The 25798-nt window shown below is 40.3% G+C and overlaps 1 protein-coding gene across 1 annotated transcript in view; it reads left to right on the top strand.

Annotated features, from left to right (window-relative positions):
• WFS1 (wolframin ER transmembrane glycoprotein) overlaps positions 1 to 25798 on the top strand; it is a 57291-nt gene that overhangs the window by 26131 nt on the left and 5362 nt on the right. The window contains exons 3-6 of the mRNA XM_074992465.1: positions 13256 to 13338; positions 19053 to 19197; positions 20257 to 20427; positions 21242 to 21322. Of these exons, the coding sequence (XP_074848566.1) occupies positions 13256 to 13338; positions 19053 to 19197; positions 20257 to 20427; positions 21242 to 21322 (480 nt within the window). The remainder of the gene's footprint in view (positions 1 to 13255; positions 13339 to 19052; positions 19198 to 20256; positions 20428 to 21241; positions 21323 to 25798) is intronic.

The following is a 25798-nucleotide window of genomic DNA, read 5'->3' as shown; positions in this document are numbered from 1 at the left end:
CACTGCCCAAGTCACTTTCTAACATATACTGTCAAATGCCTTTTGAAAATCGATGAAGCAAGTGTATAAGTCCTTGTTCTTTCGTCGAGCTTTTTCTGCTGTCGGTCTTAGTGCCAATATCTGCTGTATGGTACTTCTATGTTTTCTGAACCCCGCTTGCTCATCTGCTATATGTTCTTATATCTGTGATCTTAACCTCTCAGTCAGTATTATCATCAACACCTTGCCTAGATGACTCATTAGGGCAATCGTTCTGTAGTTCTTGCACTCCAATGTACTTCCTTTCTTGAGTATTGTCACTAGCATAAGTCTTTCCATTTCTTAGGCGCCTTCTCTTCTTTCCATGCTATGTTACATAGTCAGTGTATTTCCTGAATCATGCTTTCTCCACTGTATTTGATCATCTCTCCCGTGATCTTATCATTTCCAGGGCTCTTGTTGTTCTTTAGTCGGTTCCCTGCTTTTTCTACTTCCTCCTTTGAAATATTGTTCTCGTTCTCGATGGAGATATCTCTTTCAGTTCTTCAATCAGTCCCTCTGAGACACTTGAGTCCAACTCTGCTTTGTATAGAACAGTGCAGTATCTCGTCCATCACTGCACAATCTTCTCCCCATTCATGAGCACTTCTTCATCCTCATCTTTGATTGCCATCTGCTTTGGTTGCCATTTCCTATTAATATTCCTTATTCTCTTATACATCTCCCTGATCTTACATTTGCCATAATACCCCTCTATGTATTCACATTGCTCCTCTAACCATTTTTCCTTATCCTTTCCGGCTGCTTTCCTTACTTCATTGCATTTCACCCTATATTGCTGTTCTGCCATCCCAGAAACATCTCTTCTGATCTTCAACACTGTCTTCTCTTAAACCAACTTCAGTGTCTCCTGAGTAATCCATTTCTTATTGATCTTTTCTTCTTCTGGAACAGTCTGCTCCATTGCCTCTTCTATAGTGATGGCTATCCCTGCGACTCTCTTATCTAGGTCTTTCTGTGTGGAGATATTCTTAATCTTCTCTTGGAGCATTGCTCTATATGCATTCCCTGTTTCTTCCTCACATTGCCTCGCCGTGTCTCTTCTTTTCTTAAACTGTGTCTTACACTTTCTTTGAGTTTTATCTTGATGTTTGTGATCACTAGACGGTGGTCTGAGTCTGTATCTGCTCCTTGGAAAGTTCGGAACAGCTGTATTGATGTTATCAGTCTTCTTATCAAAATCATATCTATCATATTCTTGGATTTCCTGTCATTCAATTGCCACTTCCACTTCCTACTGTCCTTTTGTTGGAATCTTGTGTTGCAGATGACCATCTCGTGCTCTATAGCAAACTCTAGTAGTTTTTCACCTCGTTCATTTCTTTCTCCACATCCAAACCTCCCCATGACTCTCTCCCAACCTTTATCTTTTCCAACCTTTGCATTCCAATGTCCTCCGATGATCAACACATCTTTCTTCAGTATCTCCTCCACTGTCTTTGTCAATGTCTTTATAGAATAGCCCAATCTCTTCCTCCGTACTGTCTGACATGGGTGTATGCACCTGAATGACTGAGATGTTCAACGGTTTTGCTTCAAATATCGCAACCATCATTCTTGCACTCACTGCTTTACTAAAATACATAAATTCATACCTCAGGAAGGTTGTCTTCCTGAACTGCATCTTCCTTTGTACCTTTTGGCTTTTCCCAAGCCCTATACTATTGCAAAGTACTTCTTTATATTTTTAGCTTTATGTGCCAGTAATGGTGGAACTTGTCCCCTCCTGTATAGGCTACTCTTTCCCTAGACATTCTTCAGTTCCTGATACTTTTAAATCTCTCTTCCCTGCACTGGTGACTTACCACTCAGTGAAATCTTGCAGTTCTGCCATATAAAAATGGAAGCATTTCAGACAATGTAACCATGGAAGTCTTGGACTTCTTAGACTCTTAGCTACCAGCTTGAATTTAGCCTGCAGGTCCTCTATCCTATTATTTTTCCTTTGTCACTGATACCTAAATATACCATGACCACCAGCTGTTCCTTAGCTCTACCAATAAAGCTATAGGGTATGCTCTATACCATATATATAAAAGCTGTGGGGTATCCTCACCTCAGCCTCCACTGGGTGGGGCAGGTTGTGCTCCCATTGGAGTTATGGTGTGCCAGACAGTCCTCTGGCTGAAAATAGCATGGCTGGAGTCAACTTGTTGGACCTTGGGATCAGGAAATCGTGGCTGATTGGCCCAAATCAATGAAACTGCATCTGAGGTAAGGCCTGTGTCACCCAGTAACCAAAGTCAGTAGCTCCTCCGTGGGCTCAGTCTTGCTGAGTGGCCTGCTGGTTAGTGTTAGCTCTTCCTATGACAGCATCCTTGTGAAGTTGCTTGTGACAGAGGTGTTGGGCTGGGCTTTCTGTGCAGAAGCACTAAGCTGCCTGGGGATAGAGTTCTTTTGTGTGCAAGGGAGTGCTGATCCTCTTCTTGGCTGGGGTCCAGCTGAGGAATCCTTAAGGCAGCACTTCCCTTCTCTGACAAGTCAAACCCAATGGACCTTGCAGGTGGACTCAATGACTCATTCCTATCTGATCTTGGAGCAGGATGTGCCACAGGAACTCTCATGGTTCCTTGAGGAGAGGACAGATGGGCTGAGCTGGGCTTCCTCCAGAACAGCAGTGTATCCCTCACCTGGAATAACTGCGAACTAGTGTAGTTTGTCTTGTAGCTCCAGCAATGAAACATGTTGTGGAGGTAAAGGGTCAGGTTTCAGATCCCACTAATGATGCTTCATGAGATGCTTCTTACAACTACATGTGATAGAAACCACTTAGGAAGTCTTATTTTTAAAAAATACAAGGGGTTAGAACTTTATTTAGGTTGCAAAACCCAGTGTTTGAAAGTTCAGAAATGCTTAGTTTATTGCTTTCTGTACAACTCTTATTTGCCCTTGTTTGACAGTTTTATGAGGGCAAGTACCAGATTTGTGGCAAACATCTGTGTACGTGATACAAAACCACTCACGCTTACCTTTATTCTAGGTGTGTATCAAAGAGACTTGTAAACTAGCTGCTATTGGCCAAGTGTAAACTTAAATTGCATATTTGCGCATATATAGATATGGTTGATTTCTTGGCTCTCCCTGACTGTTAGAGGGTGTTTCTGAAGTATTTGCTATGATGTTAAAAATGTAAAAACTAGTACCAAAATTTTCATATTTTTCCAAACACTGCTTTCTTCCTCCTCCTTCTACAAGACCTTGTCACTTTCTCCCCTGAGCCCACATACAATGCTTGTCGTCGTGATCGTGAAAAATGGGTATGCGAAGCAGGTTTCCTTCGTACACTTAGTGTGGGTGTCACCTAATGCATTAAGATCTTTTGTTCAGTAGCATTTTCCATGCAGTTTTAACATTCACTTGTAAAACCTATTCATTCTTTTAAAGTTACATAGATACAAAATGACTATTTTGCTATCCTTACTGCTTCCTCTTTGTGAATTTTCTTTAGTGTGCAAGTTTAGTCTCATGTTGTTGATGTTTTCAGTGATAAATAATGTCCTGGGTGTGTGTGTGTGTGTGTGTGTGTGTGTGTAATACACTGACCCAGTGTGTTTTGAAAGCATGAATCTATCTACCCCAAGTGACTGTACAGTGGATCACTTGCTTACAGCCAAAGAATAAGTTCTTTAGCTCAAATTAAAGGTATATCGCTTTTTTTCCGTAAGTTATGCATTTAACATCCCTGCCATTTCTAGAAATCTCCCACCCCACATGTAGGCTGCTATGGTTGGTGATTAGGTACCAGTAAATATTCTGATTTCTCTTTTTATTTCCTGTATTCGGTGCACTGCATTATTTGTCTGTGTATATTACATAACTTGCATTGGAAAATAAACTGGAAAGCTTTTTCCTTGTCTTGGGAAGACAGGGCTGTCTAGTGGTTAGAAGAGGGCTTGGAGGCAGTAGATGGAATTTATTATTTCTGACTCTGCCACTGATTTATCTTTGCAACCTACAGCACATCACTTAGTCTGTACTTGTTTTTGTACTTGTAAGAGAGGAATATTAATACCTAACCTTTCATCAAGCACTTCAGAATTCACAAATAGAATGAACCCACATGCTGCTGTAGAGGGCAGCATATGATTACCTGTCATATCAGTGAAACATGCATTAAAGGAAAATAATGATAATATGTTCTAATGTACATTAATATGTCTGGGTAATAATGTATTCTGCTGTCCGACTTACACTGATGTAAAGTCAGCTTAGTTACTGTGGGTGACTTACACTTCCATTAAGTGAGGATGGACGATTCTGCTATTGTCTTGTGCTGTGATATTGGACAGGAGACTATAACCTTTTGGTCACAGGCTTCTCTGCCCTTTTTAGTTTGGTTGAACTTTGAAAATATTTTGTGTTTTAGACTCTTGGATCAGAACATCTTGCTCCTTCCTTCCTGATTGGCCCTAAGCTCTGACACTGTTAATGCTGAAGAGGATTGTTTTCCTCTCTCCTGAAACTATTGTTCATGCACAATGCTTAAAGTGCCTCGTACATGTTTTTTTACTTAAATGTTAGGCAGTAAAGCATTAGAAGCTCTGTCTGACAAGGAGCCACACAACAGTCTAGGTGCATTTATAAATTAGCAAATAAATGAACAAATATGGAAGAAGAAGGTGTACTGCATCATAATTAGGGTTGGAAGGATTAGATTAGATTTTTATTTGTAAATGTCATGTTCACCCAACATCCACAAACCCAGGAAAAAATATTTCAATTGATCATAATCAAAATTGACTGATAAGCAAAATAAGAAAAATGTTGCATGAGAATTTATTAGAGTTTGATTCAAGGTTATTTACTCTGTTTTGGCAGGTGATGCTGCCAATTTTTGTGTTTAATGGTTATAAAGCTTCAGCTTTTTGAATCGGTCTTTACTCTCATTAAATAATAATAATCCTTGCCCTCTACAATTTCCTGCAATTATGAAAATGTGAATAAATATCTGAAAAAGTCTTAAAAGTAAACATAGATAATATTCATCAAAATTATAACATTGAATTCTGCCATCCCTAATTATAATGTGCTTTTCATTTTTGCAAATGAGATTTTATTATCCTTAATACTTACTGATAAATGCTGTGTAGTATTTTTAAAAAAAATTCTCAGATTTTATTACCACATTCTCTACTACATTTTGCAGGTGAGTGAAATGAATTGACTGAGGGATAGATGCTGTAAAAATAAGTGCCTGCTTTCACTAAAGTTAATGATAACTTGCATGGAATTGATTTGTTGCATTTTTGAGTATCGCTGTTAGTTTTATTAAAGCAGGTTACAGTTTATGGCTGAATGAATATATTCTTACATAGTTGTATTATAAATGTAGTTTATGGCTCTGTTTTTATGAAAAGGTCTTGTTATATTTTTTCAAGTAAATACCATGTGCCAAGCACTGTATAAAATCTAAAACCAAAATAAGGACCATGGTCTTGTAGCTGTGCTCTGTTTCTTCTATTATGTATAAAATACTGTATCTACATTTAGCTTGTATTTTGAAAGTCTAATGAGAATTCATGTAAATATATTTACAATTCGGCAAAAATTGGTCTAATAGCAGCATCTCAATAATAGCTTGAAATCTCATTACAGTTACTTTTTAAGAAACTTAGAGTTAAGAAAACGTACACAATGCTTGATACTATGATATGTACAACACTTCATAGTGAAACCTGTGGGGATCTTCAGTAGCCTTTCCAAACGCATTTCTGATTAAGTAATGCTGAGTCCTCTTCCAGAAGGATATTTGATGTGACAGCTTTAACCTTTAAATTGAACACTTAAATGCCTACAGTAAATACTTCAGCAGCGATCCAAGGGATCTAAATGCCTTTTAATAACATGACAATACAAAAGCAGCAGAATGGAAAATTATGTATCTGCTCAATCTCGTGCACTTCGGAAATCTTTTGTATTTGGTTCAACTTCTACACACCCCTTTAGCGCACACATGATGTGAAAAACTAGGAACCCGTATTTTTGGACCCATTTCTTTAGATCTTTCAGGATGCTTGTTTCCACTGAGATTGTGCAATGTTTGAAGAGGACCCTTGTTTTCTAAGTCTTGTGATGTTTGTAGTGAGCTTAGAGGAGTTAAAGAAATAAAACCGGCTTCTAAATGGAGCAAAATATTGTAAGTAAATATTTACTTCATATTATGTAGGTTTACCATATGACACATGATGATAGATGCTGTCCTTCTGAGGACCAAAAGTGTAAATATGACCTGAACATTTTCTGTACCAGCCTTCAGAAAAAAATGGTGGTCATTAGTTGAGTGACTGTTGTTTGTTGTATTCTGTTGCAGTGGTGAGCTAAGAAAAGCAAAAGCGTGCATTGCAAAGTTTTATGCATGAGAGAACTTTATTGAACTTCATGGTTATTTTATTGTACTAGCTGCCGTGCATCAAAAATCAAGTCTGGCATTACTATACGTTACATTTAAAAAGATTCTCCAGCTGAAGTATTTAAATGGCTGCCATCTCAATAGTATCAGAACATCTCATAATCTTTAATGTATTTATCTCAGAAGAGAGAAATTCTGTTATCCCCATTTTACAGCTTGGAAGCTGAAGCACGAGAAACTAAATGATTTTATTCCAGGTCATGGAGAGGGAATCCATGGCAGAATGAAAGATTTGACCTGTAATTTTCAAATTGAACCAGGGTCTCTCACATACAAGGCGAGTGCCCCAACTACTGAAAACTTTTGTTGTTTTTCTCTTTGCTTTATCTTGCAGCACTTATGTTAGGAGCGATACCTGCCCATTTGAGTGTCTTCACTTGCATCCTGTCACATCCCTCGTGCCAATGCTGCTACTTAAAGCAGTAACTGGTAATGTCTCTGCTGATACCAAACAAGCAAGAAGAATCTGTTTTAATTATCAGAAAAGATGTATGCAGTTTTATACATTGAGCATTAATCATTTCTGGAAAATATTTATGTTCAAGATGGAGGGAAATTTGGCATTTAAAAAATTCTGTTTAGTGAGGCTGGAAACTAAAAGCTTTTACTGATCGTATTCTCATTGTTACACTTTAATGTGGGAGCGATACACATGAAAAGGTTGTCTAATAATATGCACGTTAAGGAACAAGGATGATAGATATAAGGTTGGAATAATTGCTTATTTGTGATGTGATTGTTTTTTATGCTTTCACATGTGAAAAGTTGCTTTTTGCATCATCTGTCCTCGTTCTCAAACGTTTCTCAGTGCTTTTAACTTCAATGGGTGACCTAAAGTGGCAACCACCCAACTTCAATCTTTTACACTTATCTTTATTTAATCTTTTGTGTTAAGCCTACTAGTTTTAAATCTCAGTAAGGCTAATATTGTGTTCGTCTTCCTTGCTAATTTTTAAAACTCAGGTGAGTTTCTTTTTTGGGTTATTTGGAATGTTTGCACACTCCTGCAGGTCCATTCAACCAAGTGTGCCAAGTCCAGTGGGCGATCGTGAGTTGTATCATCATTACGAGATTCCCGGAATTGGCGGGGGGAGGAGGGCAGGGAGAGTTGGGATCAGAGAAAGTTTGAAAGATAGTCAACTCATGAGGAATAGTACCTCATGGAACATCAGTTGTTTTTTATTAAGTTCTTTGCAATATTAATAGAAGTATTTAACACATCAGAATATAGCAGAGTTCTCTGACTATACAGCCTTGCTAGCCTTCTGTGTTCTTCCTCATTTACACCAATGACTGATAGTACTTTTTCATTGCTCTTAGTCCATTTTCCCTTTGTACCTAAAGGGAAATTGTAGTACTCACCTCTTTGGCGCCAGTAAGGTCTTTTATCTAGTTTGTCAGGGATTTGTAGTATGTTACCTTTTCAGCTGCTGCTTTTTCAAAAATGTCGTCTTTGTATTCAAACTGGACTGTGACATCTATAACCACTGCCTTCTCTTCCCTTACAAAGATGAGGTCGGGGTTCTTCAACTCTCCATTGATTGTGAGCAGTTGTGTTCTTGGTATATCACCCACTCTTGCCTTTTTAGCTTCACGTTTCAGGATGTCACAGAGTTTGTCTTTGAATGCGGGCTCCCTGCCTCTCTGTTACACTCCAGAACATATCTGATGAGGCTTTTCACCTCTGTTCTATTACTACAAAACACAGTCTGGAGATGTAATCTTAATTATTGTATGCATCATCATTCCCTTCTTTTGATGTTTATAGAACATATGGAAATGAGAGATACTGTGCTATTTTTGTGTCTGTCTGTTTAGAACAGAACCCTGAGAATCAGATCTAAAGTACCATCATTGCTTCTGGCCTATCGTGTAGCTTTTGGCAAGTCACTTGGCAAGATGAGTGATAAACTCAGTTAATCGTGGTCTGGATACTATGAAGTTCTAGTGTTTCATTTAGGCATGTAGCCACTGGTGCTGCTAGCACGATAGGAAGGATCCCCTTTTCACCTAGCCTGCATCTTTTCTCAGCATAATAGTCCCCTGATTAGCAGTTAACCTGGCAGAGTCTATGCCTTTTATTTTTTTCCATTGTTGTGCTTTGTGAACCCAGGCAGTGTTTTTTTTCTGTTGCCCATCCATGGGCAGAATAAATTTTGTGTGTACCAAGGCATGTGCGGATGTGCACCGCTAATAGGAACACATGCTGCCAGATGTGGGCGGTTGTGGGTCCTCCGCGAAATACTGGGCGGCACCTGAGTCTCTCCTGGGAGGCTGCTCAAGCTCTCAGCTTACAGGGAACACTGAACCCAGGCATTTCCCCAATTTGAATTTCCATTAGTCCTGCCTGTAGTTCCTGTATTAACAACCTGGCATGCCCAAAACAGGTCATTGCCTTGATGTACTAGGACGGGGGCCTACAACCTGCAACTCTAGAGCCACATGCAGCTCTTAAAGGACTTCTTTGTGGCTTCCAGTGCTATAATTGCAAAGTTAAAAAAACAAAAACAAAAGATCTCCGATTATTTTTGATAAACAGTGAACGTCTGATAGCCCAAAAATGAACAACTCGTATCTAAATATCAAACGGTATATGATCTCAAAACATTGGTTACCTCCCTATTTAATATTTGCAGTGCATTGTGGGATATGATATTATTATCTGTGTTTTGATAGTGTTGATAATAATGTCTTGATTTTGAAGAGGAAAGAGAAGCTTGCAGCATTCCTGTTGTGAAGGGCAGCAAGCATTTTAAGGAAGAGAACTGAAATTAAACATGAAGTAAAATTGGCATAAATAAAATAGTACAAACAGAGGAAAGTTTGTGAACATGCATGTAAGCATGTATCATTTTACAAATCTTTGTGTGCGCTGTCCTTAAAATAGGAATTAAAAAAAATATGGTTTGATATTATTTTTAAGGACTGTCTCATATTCACGTGTATTGCGGCTCTTGAATTATTGAACTTTTTACCAAATTGGAAAAAATGGCTCTTCTTGCTATTTTAGTTGCTCACCCTGGTACTAGGATGGTTAGTGACTTTTGTCCTATTCCATTGTAAGCGGTTTCCATTTGCCTAATCAGATGTCCTGCTATACTAGCTTCCTGAACATAATGTAGATCCTTTCCTATATACTCATTGTTATGTTTAACTGTCACAGATTTTGTAATTTGGACTCTTGCGTTCTGATTTTCTTCCTACAATACTGTGGTATTCATGTGATTCCATGCTGATGTTCCTAAAACCTTACATTGTTTCTTCTCTCTTCCCCTGAGGAAGACAGAGCTGCTGTGGTAATGTTAAAATTGGTTAAATCCAGTACAACAGGTATCATTTGGTACTGTACATTATTATACGTAATCTCATGTTTACAATTTTTTATTGGTCCAGTGTCAAATACTGCTTCTTTTCCTGGCCATGGGTCATCTTGCTTCAATTCTGGAGAAGGAGGTATTTTTACTTCAATATGTTTAGGAGTGGTAGCCATACTCTGTCAATCCTTCATCTCATTCAGAGAGGAGGGCAAAGTCTCAGACTCTTGTCTGACATAATAAGGAGATTCATGCATCTAAAGTAACTGTCATATTTCCTCTGCTAACTGCTCAGTGAATGGCTAAGTTCAGCCATACCATTCCATTTATAACTAGTGTACCAAGTCCCTGATCCTGAGATTGTTTGTTTGTGCTGCAGGATTCTCCACCTTGGCCATAGGCCAGTCTCCACCAGAACACTAGATTGGTGTGGGCAATAATTTTTGAAAGTGGTCAAACGCTGCACTCTTCCATGATATTAATGGAAGAAGTGTGGGGTATAGGATGGAGGCTGGGTGCAGAATGGAGTTTGGAGTAGGGAATTTTCTTGTTCATCAGAAGGTTGGATTGAGAATCACTTATTCAGCAGGCAGGTTTAGCAAATCTTGATTTGTGGCAAATCATTCAGCAAGTAGTAAGAATTTACTTTCAAGTAGAAAGCTCATTAAGGACAATCTCCTCTCAGTCACCTCCAGCATTGAGCTGTACAGCTTCCCTTTGTTACACAAAATGTATAACTTTGTTATCTTTTCGCATACTTCTGTATTAGTTTCTCATTTCCATGTTAACCTTCCTTTCCTGTCGGTACATTGTCGGTTCAAATGTGTCTTTTTTTTTCAGCTTTCTAACAACTGTATCTTTTCTTTTATTCACAGGCATGATTACTCTGCAATTTTTTAGGTGTGCAGTTTTCCCTATGTTTATGCTGTTAAATGTTATCAGAACAGAGTTTTAAAATTCACAGCAGGTTTTTATCAAGTCATAATAGGCTTTTGCTCTGAACGGTTGCTATAAGTAGAAGTGTGCATGGCTTCCTTACAATTATAATAAGCAAGCACAATGAAATCCAAAACAGTAATATATGTACTTGGACCTTGAATAGGGCAAATTATACGAACCTAAAAACAATCGAGCCAAATCATTGAGTAGGAAGGACTTAATCTCAAAAATGGAATGATAATTGGCAATCATTTAAGAACCTTACTGAATACTCAAAAAACTACAAATGCCCCAAATGAGGAAGAATGGCCACTTTGGTTTAAAAAAATGTGGTTTAGAGGCAAAGTAAAGGCAACTACTGAAAAATATATAACAAGGGGGAAGTTAATTGTGTTGAGTACATATTGAGAGTTTAGAAATTGTAGAAAAAACAAAAGGGCATAAATGCCACATCTACACTAGCCCCCTCCTTTCAGAAGGGGCATGGTAATGAGTGAGTTGGGAAGATGCTAATGAGGCACTTCCATGAATATGCAGCACCTCATTAGCATAATGGCAGCCGCCGGCGATCCAAAAGCACCGCTTTCAAATTGTGCACCACCCATATAGACAGGGGCCTTTCGAAAGGACCCCCTGGACTTCAAAAGCCCCTTCATTCTATTTGGTTTTAGGAAAAAGGTACTTTCAAAGTCCAGGGGGGCCTTTCGAAAGGCCCCTGTCTACACGGGCATTGCACAATTCGAAAGCAGCGCTTTTGGATCGCCTGCGGCTGCCATTATGCTAACGAGGCGCTGCATATTCATGTCAGTGCCTGATTAACATCTTCCCAACTCGCTTATTACCATACCCCTTCCAAAAGGAAGAGGCTAGTGTAGGTGTAGACAAAGAGAAATCCAAGGTCAGCAGAATTAAGGATAGTAATGAGTTTTTAAAGTGTGTTATGAACAAAAAAGAATCCTGGCAGTGGTATGGATCTATTACTACATGGAAATGGTGGTAGAATTTTTGATAATTCTACCAGAAAGACAGAAGTTTTCAATAAACATTTATGTTCTTTATTTGAGGAGAAAAACAGATTATGGCTACGTCTACACGTGAATGCTACATTGAAATAGCTTATTTCGATGAATAACGTCTACACGTCCTCCAGGGCTGGTGCCATCGACGTTCAACGTCGAAGTTGGGCAGCACTACATCGAAGTAGGCGCTGCAGGGGAGCGTCTACGCACCAAAGCGGCCCACATCGAAATAAGGGTGCCAGGAACAGCTGCAGACAGGGTCACAGGGCGGACTCAACAGCAAGCCGCTCCCTTAAAGGGCCCCTCCCAGACACACTTGCACTAAACAGCACAAGATCCACAGAGCCGACAACTGGTTGCAGACCCTGTGCATGCAGCATGGATCCCCAGCTGCCGCAGCAGCAACCAGAAGCCCTGGGCTAAGGGCTGCTGCACACGGTGACCATAGAGCCCCGCAAGGGCTGGACAGAGTGTGTCTCAACCCCTCAGCTGATGGCCACCATGGCGGACCCCACTATTTCGATGTTGCGGGACATGGATCGGCTACACGTGCCCTACTTCAACGTTGAACGTCGAAGTAGGGCCCTATTCCCATCTCCTCATGAGGATAGCGACTTTGACGTCTCGCCGCCTTATGTCGATTTCAACTTCGAAATAGCGCTCGCCATGTGTAGACGTGGCGGGCGCTATTTCAAAGTTGGCACGGCTACTTCGAAGTAGCCGGCACGTGTAGATGCGGCTTATGTAGTCTAATCATATGGTGGTAACACTTCCTATTCCACTAGTATTCTAGAGAATGTTGAACAGCTACTGAAGTGAGACATTTTAAAATCAGCAAGTCTACTGCAACCAGAAGTTTGAAAGGTGGTAGAATAGCTTGCTTGACCATTAACATTGATTTTTTTTTTTTTTTTTTTTTTTTTTAATCTCTTGTGGAGCAGTGTAAAATTGGCAGAAGACTGGAAGAAAGCCATTATGACAATTTAAAAAAAAAAAAAAAAGTAAATTGAGTTTAACATTGATACAATTCTTTAAAAAAATCAAGGAGGGTAATGTAACTAATGCCAATCAGCATGGGATTATGAAAAATAGGTCCTGCCAAACTTGATTTTTATTTTATTTTTTTTAAAGAAATTACAGCTTTGGTTGATAAAGCTAATAGTGTTGATGTTATATACTTATCCTCTTCTGATTTGGTATCTCATAACATTTGTGCTTTTAAAAAAGTGATATAAAACCAACAAGGCAACATAAATTGATTAAAATCTGGCAATCCAATCTCAAAATGCAAGTGTAAATGGGGAATCATCATCTAGTGGCTGTATTTCCAGTGAAGTCCCATTGGGATCAGTTTTTGGCCCTATACTGTCACATTTTTATCAGTACCTGGAAGAAACCATAAAATCAACACTGATAAAATTTTCATATGACAAAAATTGGTAGAGTGGTAAATAATGAGGACAGTTCACTATTTCATGATGAGTATGGTTGAATATTGCTAATGAGGAAGTTTTTATTTTTGGGTTGCTTTATAGAAGTCATGAAAGAAGAACCTGAGATACTCTTTGAGGAGCTTCTGGAAAAGGCCAAAGCTGGAGAAGCAAAAGCCCAGACAGAGGTAACTTGATATGTTTTGTTACTACTTTTTACGCTCTTCAAAGACTATTTATTGATTATAGATAAGACAAAACCTTTGTTAGCTACATCGGAAATTATAGCTTCAGAGAGCACTGAATACTGATTTGAACATCTGTGAATATGTGTGAAACTTCATCCAGTGTTGGTAGAATTTTAATTTACGATATGTTATTACACACTTCCAATTCTTTTGGCGTTATTATCTCTTCCATGAGTTGTTCAACTGAACCACATTCTTTTTAGAATTTTAAATCGCTCGAAGTGAGTTAATGCCAAATACCTTCTTGGCCTGTACAACGATCTGTACTGAGGAAGCATATCCGATTTTTCCAGGTTCCAGCCCTCCACCTGCTTTTGGGGTAGACTTGGAAGTTAATTATGGATTATAAGCAGCTTTGGGCATAGAGTGTCATATAAAGTGGTTAGACCTCCCTGTTCCAGCATCTTTGGGACCTGACTGGTCCTGGACTAGGGAGTTTAAGGGACCAGGGGTCAGTGCCTGGCCGCCAGGCTTCCTGCTGCCATCCCCAGCTGCTGAGCTCTGCTCCCAGCCTCTGGCCCTGGGGCTTTGCTGCTGGTCCACTAGCCCAGCTTCTAGTCTGGTAACTATCCATGTTCATGCTGCGCTTGTTTTTCCCCAAGTGCTCCAACTCTGGAGGGTCCAGGCAGTCACCAACGATGATTGACCACAGATACTGCAGAATCAGAGTGGCCCAGGCCATAGGGGTTCAAACTGTATTTTCTTTTTTCTAGTGTCTAATACAATGAGATTAAGAGGGAAGTGTCCATATAGTGACTGCTGTATACTGTTTTGATTAACTTATCTTTGGAACAAAATGCAAACCCCATTCACACTTGGCACTATGACTATATAAATAATCAACAATACTAGAGGAATGCCATAAACGCAGCAACTCTGTGTTCTTTAAAGGTTTGTGAATGTGTCCCCAGCATTGACCTTGGTATTTGGAGCTGTTTCCTAAAGTTTCAGGAGACGAGCTGAAGCAGAAGATTTGTTTACTTGAAGTATACTCAGTGCAGTGAGAGGGAGATCTTGAAAACTGAAGTGTGTGCATGGGCAACAGTGAAAAGGTGGTAGGAGTACAGTGGGACCAGCAATTAAGTCAGAAACTGAAGAGAAAATTGTACACTGAATGTGTGTTTTCCCTGCCTGCTCTGTGGTTTGGAAATGGCAGGCCATATGGAATGTGGAAGAAAGAGATGGGTAGTAAAATATATACACTGAGGAGAATGGGTGGGAAGTAGAGTGTAAACAATGCACACAGAAGAAATAGGGAGCAGGATGAACTTGGGACTCTCAGTGATAGGCAGGACGTGTGATAAGAATGGGAGAACAAGCACCGTTTAAAGGAGTTTATTAGCCTGGAATATGGTCTTTACTTTCTTGTCAGTAAGTATTTTCATATTACTGTTGCACTACAACTTCAAACATTTTTAAATGAAAGTTGAGCAAAACAGAGTGAAGTTAGTTGGTTTAAATAAGCCCCAAACCTGAAATCTCTAGTTCACTCTACCTCCTCTTAACTCTTCTCTCCTCCAGTCCCCCTTCACTGCTTATAGTGAATAAGGCTCTTGTCCAGAAGGTAATTGTGTTTCTCTCAAAATAAACAGCAAAAAAGGTAGCTGGAGCCCTTCTGTCCTGTGGATAGGGGCAAGAGGAAGGAGGGAAGGAAGATTAAAAACTTTCTGGAAAAATATGTAGTTTCACTTCAGTAGAACTGAGGTGAGAGTGAGAAGCTGAGGTGGTAATCTTCATAACTTGCTTTACATCTTAAAAACAGACTAGGGAAAAAAATTTCAATTCAGCAACTTGGAAAACTCACTGTAAGATTATATAAAAATACCCTGGCACTCTGACTCTCAGCCTCTGTTACTGGGATTTGCGTACAGTACAGTTATTGAAAAGTAGCTGTACAGTGATTATGCAAATGAGACACCCACAGTCAGATCTGTCTAATGAAGAAGAGACATTGAGGTCTCTGTTGTACAGGGTCTTGGCACTCTTGCCTCATTGTGACTACTCCGTTTCAGTTAATAGAGCACAATGGCATGAGGGAGGGAGCGCTCATGTTAAGGAAGTAACCTGAAGATGTATACTGTTAATTGGGTTCTAGCTACCTCCTTCTACTTCCCATCTTACATGGAGATATATCTATTGCATAGAACTGAAACAAACCTTCAGAAATCATTGAGTCCAGTCCCCTATACTTACAGCAGCGCTTATTTGCTCCAATCTCTAAATGGTCCCCTCAGGTATTGAGCTCACAACCCTGGGTTTAGGAGGCCAATGCTCAAAGCACTGAGCTATCCCTGAACCCGTTTAGTTCCCAGTCTGAACAAAGAGCATCCTAAAATTAATCTTACAATGGCCTGAAAAACTGGAATGAGCAGGAACGGATACTGTATAATCAAATGCCCTCAGTCAACACACTTCTAGTCATTTTAATTTTTGGTGTAATACTTGCACAAATGTCTTCATTCTTAAGACTTGTCACCAACCTAATTTTAAAGCCACTGTTGCACAATTCACTCCATAGTATATAGCGTTTTTCAGTGCAGTTGCAGGGAAAGAGTAGATATAGGTTGCTCTGGTTTTTCTGAAGCTTTCAGTACTTTAAAAAAAAACAGTAATTCAAAGAGCTTACGTACCTTAAGAACTAAAATAAGGCTTAAACATTGTATCCAGAAGGTAGCCAGTTATAGTTGCTGCTATTGTACATTAATCAGATTGCGCTATCGCAAAACCCAAGTAACCCTATTCCTTGTGCGTTAGTCATTCTTAGGGCTGATTCCTTGATTTGTATTGGTAAATAGTTTCTGGAACTATGGGATATTTGAAGAGCTGCATAAAGTGCTGCTATTCTTGTGTTTTAGTCAAATATCTGATGGTAGTAAATATAAACACACCGTAAGAAGAGCTGTGCTTGGCACAAGTATTGTTGCCACATGATTTTCAAAACAATAACTTCCATATAAAGCTTGCTTATCTGTAGTGATGACATACTGCCAATGACAGTACTGGTACCTAAACTGAATGCTTGACTTGCTGCCCTGTGTGCTCTTCCCACATTTGCCACTGCATCACTTTACTTTCCCGCGTCACTGGGCTGAGAGATACCACGGTAGTTATTGTACACTGTCATTTTGGTTTACTTGGTCTGAGTTCTCCTGTCTAGTTGCAATTTCATCTGGTAGCTTCAATTCTTCGTAGTGTACATTAATCAAAAAGGCCCTGATCCTGCAGCTGGATCTGGCAGATTGGTAGGGGTAAGGGTCCAACTGAGTGCAGCCAACCTGCTGACCATCCAAGAAAAGTTTGTTTTGTGTAAGGTTGGGATGTTTTTAGCACTGCAGAATCATTCATAACAATAATTAGCAATTCATTTCTGTAGCATAGGTTTGGTTTTATTGAGGAGAAATGTAAAGTTGGGAATAGATTTGAAACACTCAGGCTACGTCTACACGTGCAGCCAACATCGAAATAGCTTATTTCGATGTTGCGACATCGAAATAGTCTATTTCGATGAATAACATCTACACGTCCTCCAGGGCCGGCAACGTCGATGTTCAACTTCGACGTTGCTCAGCCCAACATCGAAATAGGCGCAGCGAGGGAACGTCTACACGTCAAAGTAGCACACATCAAAATAGGGATGCCAGGCACAGCTGCACACAGGGTCACAGGGCGGACTCAACAGCCAGCCGCTCCCTTAAAGGGCCCCTCCCAGACACAGTTGCACTAAACAACACAAGATCCACAGAGCTGACAACTGGTTGCAGACCCTGTGCCTGCAGCATAGATCCCCAGCTGCCGCAGAAGCAGCCAGAAGCCCTGGGCTAAGGGCTGCTGCCCACGGTGACCATAGAGCCCCGCAGGGGCTGGAGAGAGAGCATCTCTCAACCCCCCAGCTGATGGCCGCCATGGAGGACCCGGCAATTTCAAGGTTGCGGGACGCGGATCGTCTACACGGTCCCTACTTCGACGTTGAACGTCGAAGTAGGGCGCTATTCCTATCTCCTCATGAGATTAGCGACTTCGATGTCTCGCCGCCTAACGTCGAAGTTAATTTCGAAATAGCGCCCGACGCGTGTAGACGCGACGGGCGCTATTTCGAAGTTGGTGCCGCTACTTCGAAGTAGCGTGCACGTGTAGACGCAGCTTCAGTGTTTTGGGGCTAATACTGGTAGGAAACTCTTGGAGGAGGTGTGTCACTTTATTTTCATTTAATGTGTAACCATCACCTTGATAATCTTCCCCACACCCCAAAAACAGGTTGGATTGAATTAGTGGAAAACATTTTCTGTATGCTCTACCTACACTGGCATAATGAGTAGTTAGTTACAGCCATTTTTAGCAATAGGTGCCCTTTGATTTCATGAGTACTGGTGTTTAAAAATGTAAATGCTGGGTTTTTTTTAAACTTGATACAGCATTTGCTTTGCTTTTTGTTTCCAAAAATGGTGGTACAATAAGTTGTTCTGTTTAATTCTTTAATATGATAAGAGGCATATAATCTGTATTAACTGATCTTAGTACTTTCAAGTTTTTCAGTGTTTTTCATACCCATTAAGTATAAATGAAATCCTCATTGCTATTAATTTGAATAAATCAGGAAAAAAATTGGAGGGACATCAGAGAGCACATGTTTAGCCATTTGTGACTCATTGTTAATTTCATCCTCCTCACTAGTTAATCATGCTCAATTTCAGCTTTGACCTAAAGATAGCTCTTGTGTTAAGAATCAAGTATTTCAATGTCCATAAGCTCTCACCACATCAGGTTCTTGCAACCTGTGGATCAGGAACCAAAATTGGGTTGCTACAGTGTTTCAGAGGGTCACAGGGCTGCTCCAATGACTCCAGTCCCAGACTGCTTGGGTAGGCCCTATTACTCTATGCAGTGCAACATCTGGAACCCCAGTACCACTCAGGTTTGGCCCAGTTAGCCTGCCAATGGGAGTCCAGGTAGTACAAATGTGAGCAAGTGGAATTGCAACCCCAGGAGCCGAGTCACAAATAACTCTCACAAATTTGGTCTAGTCAGGGGAGAACCTAAGCTGCACATGCAATACCCAGATTGGTGAGCTTTAGGCCAGCTAAATCCAATCCCACAGCACAGGAGCTGCCACTAGGAGATGAGTACGGGACAGGACCTGACTGAAGGTACCCTGTGGCCTTCATCCCAGACAATTTACTGAGTCAGAATGTACCTTAAACATTTATAGACACATCTGGACCCCTGAACAGTTGAGAATTGCTATATCAAAGCCCTCTACAGAGAGATTACTGCATCTAAATTCCTGTCTGTCATTGATACCATGCTGTGACACTTCTTACTGCATTTTTAAAATTGATCTAGCAGTGTTGCATGACCATGAATTAGCTTAACATCTGTTCTTTGCATCTAGCATTGGTAGCATTCCCTGTTGCATCTAGGTGTGTTCAATTTAAGGTTAACTAATTTGCTGACTTCATCAAATGTTCCAGAAATCAATCATTGCTGCTGTTTTTGCATCTTGTTCTGGAAGTTGATTGCTGATCTCTTGCCAGTTTGCTGATGGCATCTTGCAACCATATGCCTTGGTGGTATTTGATCTCCTTCACAGATGTAAACCTCACTAGGTGAGATTTTGAACTAACTAAGAAATTCTGTTTGTTCGCCATGCTTTCTAGGTGGGAAAACACTACTTGAAATTAGCAGAAGAACAGGATGAGGAACTCAACAACTGTAGTGCCATTGACTGGTTGATTCTTGCTGCTAAGCAGGGTCGAAGGGAAGCTGTTAAACTGTTACGTAGATGCTTAGCAGACAGAAGAGGTATGGGCTATTCAGAATTTGAACTCATAATTTTAGTCTGTACTTCAGCTACAAATAATCTGTTCATTAAAGTATTGGTGAAATGGGCTAAAATATTGTAAAATCCGAGTATATTTGTAGTTAAATTATTTGAACAGCTGCTTTCATGTTTCAATAACAGTTAAAAGGACAGCATGTGATCTTATATATAGAAGTATTTGTGTCAATCTTGTACTTGAATTCCTCCACTAGATTCTTCTTTCTTATGAAATCTCATTGAAACTCTTTATCTTAGACTTTAAAGTTAATTTCACACCCACCTACATATCTGCTGCTGTTCTCTTCTCCTGTCTCTCTCATTCTCCTTTTATTCATCTCAGTCCTCTTGCTTAATTGGTTCCCTACATCATATTCTCCCACTTCAAGATTCACGCCTTCTTTCATTCCACTTCCTACGCGTGGAGTAGTCTTCCTCATGTCTGCCAAGTATCTGATCTCTTGCTGAAACCCACTTCTTTAAATAATACTTCCTAACTTGTTCTCATCCCTGTACTTGGGGCTGTCATCTTTCAGCTGCACTGTTGTCCTCATGTCTTATCACCAGGCAAGATGGAGACTCTTTGTGGCAGGGAACATATCTTATGCAATCTGTAAAGTGCACTGTACATTTCAAGAATCAGTAAGGTCTCAACATTTGCAAGGCTTCCATGTTGAGAACCCTTGCAAATGCTGACTTTCGCAAATGGCTCCCACCTGGAACCCAGCTGCTGGCCCTCCTGCCTGGGGCCCGGAGGAAGCAGCCAAGTTGCCGCTTACGAATAATTGATTTCATGAACATTAAGTTTGCAGATCTTGAGACTCTACTGTATATAAGCTATTTAAGTTCTGTAATTTTTGTTGGTGAGCTCTGGACATAGAGCAATGTAAGAAAAATTCAGTTTAACTTGAGAAGGTGAAGTGTGAATCAGCATGTCCAAAAATTTAGAACTGAAATGAAAACAATTGCAAATTGAGAGTGTGTCTAATCACATCTTCCTGAGATGTGGGATGATAATACCTAATATGCTTTCTTTTCCTGAGGTATCACTTCTGAGAATGAGCAAGAAGTGAAGAAATTATCATCTGAGACTGATCTGGAGAGAGCAGTGAGAAAAGCTGCCTTAGTTATGTACTGGAGATTAAATCCAAAGAAGAAGAAGCAGCTAGCAGTGTCTGAGCTACTGGAAAATGTTGGGCAAGTTGACAGTGAAGGTGGGTTTCCTGTAGTCCAGAAAATAGACTGATTCTTTGCTAATGTCTGTCTAAAATACAAAGTTAAAACCAGTTTACAGCTTAAAACCTAAATGGCTGTATAGAAAGAAAATAACTGTAAATCCATTAACGGAAAAATAGTTATGGCAATGACTATTACCAGCAGCCCACTCTTCCTCATTAAGGCTGATTCATGTGCAGTCACAAGTCTTGCTTTAAGGTGGTTCACTTAAATACCAATGAGAACCACCAAAGACTAAGAAAAGTCTAAATTTTTAATCTAAACTCACTGGTTTTTTTTAATCATACTCTTACTTACTTTGATTTTTATCAATAACAAAGCACCCTAGTATCTTGCTAGATAATTTGAAGTTACTTAGAAATACATCACAAAATAAACGTATTGTAATGAGAGACACTATTTGTCTTTTTGACAGTGTAACTGAAATCAAAACATGCCATTGAGCCTGCTTTCCGCAAGGGCATAATGAAATGAGTTCCATTTTTAGAGTTAGTTTTGTGTTGCCACTCTATGCAGTGCTTTCAAGGAACTGAGCAGATTCTCACTCCATGTTCTGTGTTGCAAAGGAGTGGCCAACCCTCAGGATCATAGGTGCTCTGGAGGTAGTTTTGCTTGTCCTTGAATAGGGCTGCTTTAAAAGAATTTCTGCCACAATAGGACCTGATCATATATGCCTTCGTGCAAACCTTTATCTTTTTGGTTTGAGAGGCTACTGTACTCTGTATTGCTTGCTAATGACGTTTCTTGTTTGTTTACTCAATGACAACTTTGTAAAGTTCTGTTTTTGAGCAGATGGTGAAAAACCACCTGGCCCAGTTCCAAAGTCTGTACAGAAGCAAAGAAGAATGCTGGAGCGATTAGTAAGCAGTGAATGTAAGTGCACGCTCCCTGTTTGAAATCTAATGACCATGATTTAATTTTGCTTTGTTTTGCTAAATAAATTTTTGCATCAGCTGTAAGTTTCGGTCCTCCACTACAGCATGTAAAGATAAAAATATTTTCTGATTACATAACATTTAAGCTTAACATCTAATGTACACCGCTCTTAAGCCTTTGTTGCCTTGCTCTAACTGTTATATTACCCACCACCACCTGGAGGATTCTCTCTCAAATTAGTCTTCCAGTAAATATTTGATTGCAATAGACCTCCTGCACCCCCTCAGCTCCCAAAAAACTGTTGTTGCACTTAGCTGTCTTTACTTATCACTCCAGAGACCTAGATTAAAATTTTTGGACTGCAGGCTTAAATATAAAAGAGAAACATCTCTTCTTATGGCCGAATAAGATGGCATTTCGCTAGAGTCAGAAAAGTGCACCATCCAGTCCTGCTCAGGTGAGAGAGGTCACAGCGCCATTCAGGCGTGAAAGGGAAGGAGCAGCTACTGAAGATGCTTCTAAATTACTCCTGTCATGGCTGTTGCTGGGGAAGGACAGTCCTGTTTACTTTAATTAGTAAAAATGCTACTGTTAGAAGGAAATTGGTATTTTGTATGGTTCCCTGGAAGAGAGAGAACCTCAGGTGGAAGGTGTGGGGCTGGGGTCTAAACTCCTCAGCTAGCCCTTCAGCACCACCAGATGTTCACTTCTGGAGCTCCAGTGGTGATTTCAAGGACATGGGATTCCTGCTGCTGACAAGGTAATGGCTGTGGTGCCCAGGAGCCCCAGATACTTTAAAATCACCAGGCCCTGGGACAGCTCCCCACTTTCCTTCGTTTCCTGGGGCTCATCATATGTATGTGCTGAAAGTATCATTCTCCAGATGAACTGGTACTTTTGCAGTTTTACATATGACAAGTTAATGAAAATTGCCCTAATATGGTGGCCCTAGAGAGGAAAGCACAGGATTCTATTTGGCGTGGGGATTGAAGTTGGACATGAATTTTATCCTAGCCTTGCCAGGCATTTCACATAGACGTGGGTCCCACTGGGTTTTATGGATCAATTTCCACTTCTTGAAAAATGGAAATAGCGTAGGGCCAAGATTGCCACATCATTTTTTCTCCCCCGCCCCATATTGGAAGAGGTGTCATGAGTTCATTGGAGAATCTTCTGCTTTGGCACACATTGATGATGGTATTGTACATTCCATCCCTTACCTGCTGATCTTCTGAATCAATGCTTCTCATTGATGCTGGTAACAAACACATGCAAAACGAGCCACTTTGTTCTGGATCCTTCAGCAGCTCACAGTGGTGGGGGATAAAGGGGCCAATAATTCTCTGAAGGCTTAAATGGCAGATGAAATAACAGGAGGGTAATGAACCTATATGTGAGTGTAGGCAGAGATTGATGTGCACATTCCTTTTTTTTACTGCAAATGGAGGAGGCAGGGAATTTGTCATAACCAAACTGAAGAAAAATCTGAATAATAAAGTAGAACCTACAACATATGCTTTTAATATCAATTGAAGAGAGACTTGGGTGTCAAGTTACTAATGACATTTAGAAATGAGAAGTTTTCATGACTTAAAGTTGGAGGTGGCTGTTCTCTCCTCTGCAGATATAGAGCTGGCTGTCCATGCATGAGCAGAAGTAGCTATTACTAGCGCACATTCACTTTCAAGCCCCAATCAGTTTAACTTATGTTGTATATTCTGCCAGAGGCAAGTTTTATTTTGATTTAATGTGTTCCCAACATGTGAAAACTTGACTTAAGGCCTGTTAGCAAAGATTTTGTACAGGGTGAACTGAGAAGACCATATAGGCTATTATAGGTGACATTATCTGTCTGTGTACAATGATTACAGTGTCTGAGAATGTAAATATCGTTGCATTTGATTTAACACGTCAGTCATGCATTACAAACTGAGACCGCTGACTGTCAGCATATCCAAGAAGCACTGTCAAAGAATTTTGCTCCATTCCAACCCTCTACTCCTCTTGAAAACCTCCAGTGAAGGACATTGCACAACTTCCCTAGGCAGTTTGTTCTGTTCTTCTTCCAAACAGCAAAGAAGGGGAATAAGGAATAAAATTTAACAAGTTTCTTGACAATTTTTGACATGCCCAGTCTGCTGCAAGACTACTTTAAAATATATGCTTTAAATGTGCAAATCAACATATATCCTTGTTAGATTTAAGATAGAGGCATGTGACGTTGCCTTTTTTTATACATTCTGGAACGCTCTTTTTATACTTGTTACATTTTGGGGGTAGGAACATTATTTTATAAAAGATGCTGTGAGCTTTCTATAAAGGTAGTATTTTATGTAAAACTGTTCTAAAATTACGGTGAGACCACAAATCCAGTACAAAAAATCCTTCACTTTTATAGATAATTGTTTCAATGTCTTCTGTGTAACTTGTGTTCAGAAAAGAATTAAGTAGATGAGACTTCATATCACTTGTCAGCTGACTCTCTAAACTTACTGTGTGGGAGGCTTGTTGTCGGTTTTTGTCATTCAAAAGTCTTTCATATTTGAAGCAATATCAGGTGCTTCAGTGTGTGGGGAAAGTTGGCATTAATTTTTCCCCATAATTGACATTGAACTTGTTTACCATGGAAACTGACTAAGCTACGCTGGTTGGGACAGGCCGTAGGAGGGGATTGAGACAACTGTGTACATGATCTTGTGTCCCAGTACTCCTCGGGAAGTTCACAGAGGCTATTCCATTCATAGGGCTAGAGGGGAGTCTCTTACCCTCTTGGTGTAGGAGGAGCTTAGTGGCAGCCTATGAAACTCTCCCACCCCTTGAGCTTCCAGCAGTAGGACTTGACGAAGTTGTAAAGAACATAATTTTCTAATAAATTCCTGACTTTATATGACTTGTTATTCTGCCCCTCAACTGCCCCTTCTTTGAGGTGTCCCTGTGGGTGCTCCACCCTAGGTTTCTGGGCACCTCTGTTTGCACATCCAGATGATTTTAGGCAGTGTCTATGGGTCTGTCTGTGCATGCACTGAGAGCCTGTTGACAGGGAGAGATACTGCGCATGTGTGAGCTCTGTTCCCCTCAGTTCCTTCTCTACTGATAAAGACATTATGCTGCCAGAAGCACCCACCTCCAGCAGACACACTGCTTCATAGTCACCTTAGGTGGAGTATCCACAGGGCCACCTGGAAGAAGAAGAAAGGGTTACTCACCTTCTGCAGTAATTGCAGTTCTTCAAGAGGGGTGTCCCTGTGGGTGCTTGAGCACCTGCCCTTCCTCCCCTCTGCTTCCGGGAATCCTCTGTGTGCCTATCAGGGCAGAGAAGGAGCTGAGGGGAACAGGGCTTGTGCATGCACAGACAGCCCCATAGGCAGTGCTTAAAACCTTCTGGCTGTACATTCAGGTGTGTCCAGACACTTTGGCTGTCCCTGCGGTGTTCCACCTTTATCAAAGAACTGCAGTTACTGCAGAAGGTGAGTAACCCTTCTCCCACTGTCCCACCCTCATGCAAGGAAGCAGGTCCTCAGGCGAGATGTAACCTCCATGTTTCTCTCCATCTTTTCGTTGTTCTGTGCCTCCCTGATAAGCCCTTTTTCATCCTTTTCCACTTCCCTTTTCATATAAACTCATTTCCCCCCCTCCACCAGTTTGCAGCCCCACACTGTCATTTCACAGGCTTGCGTGCACGTGTGATCTGTCATTTAAAAAAAAAACCAATTACTTGTGCAATCGTGTACATCTTGTTCTCATCTGTTTTTATTTTAGTACTATATGAGATTCAGAACTCCTTGTGGCCGGGGACATGCTTAAAGCGTATAGTGCGCTTTGTGTGGATGCTTCCTGAAAGAGGAGTAAGAGATTTGTCTCCGAGTTCTTAGCCCAAATTGTTCTGTATCCTGCTATTGTATGCAGAGGCAGCCTTCTGCCACTTTGTCCCGAGCATGGCTAAATTTAAGCAATGGCATGTGTAGTGTATTGAATTTGAGTGCTTCTGTATTGGGCAAATCAGCAAGTAAGCAAACAGATAAGACGAGAAAATCAGCTACTACATTATTTAAATGAGCTGTGTTCAATTCGTTAGCCATTCAGTTTAGATCACATATAATGATGCTTCATAGCATGCTGATGAATATATTTGTTTGAGGAAAATATATAGTAGCCAAACTGATTTTGGACAGAGGGAGATTGTTTGGAGTCGTGTGTGAGAATTAAGAGATGTTGCTCGTTTTACTGAATGGTTTCCAAGATATGATAGGCATATAAGTGATGTAGTTACCGGGAAACTGACTTCTCAGTGCAGGCGTTCAGTGGGACATGGAAGAGGTCTTTTTAGCATCGCAGCTACTGAAAAACTAATTGTTTTTACTCCTAAAATGTTATAAAGGGAAGCTAAATGCTGTTGTTGGATTCTGACACAACCACCCTACAATGCTTAGCTTGTACCAAGATAAATAATAATGTGATCTGAAATCTGATAAA

Source organism: Carettochelys insculpta, chromosome 4 (genome assembly GCF_033958435.1).
Source record: "Carettochelys insculpta isolate YL-2023 chromosome 4, ASM3395843v1, whole genome shotgun sequence".
Lineage (NCBI taxonomy): Eukaryota > Metazoa > Chordata > Testudines > Carettochelyidae > Carettochelys > Carettochelys insculpta.
Note: the sequence above shows the minus strand (reverse complement) of the source record. Positions and strands in the feature narration are given on the sequence as shown.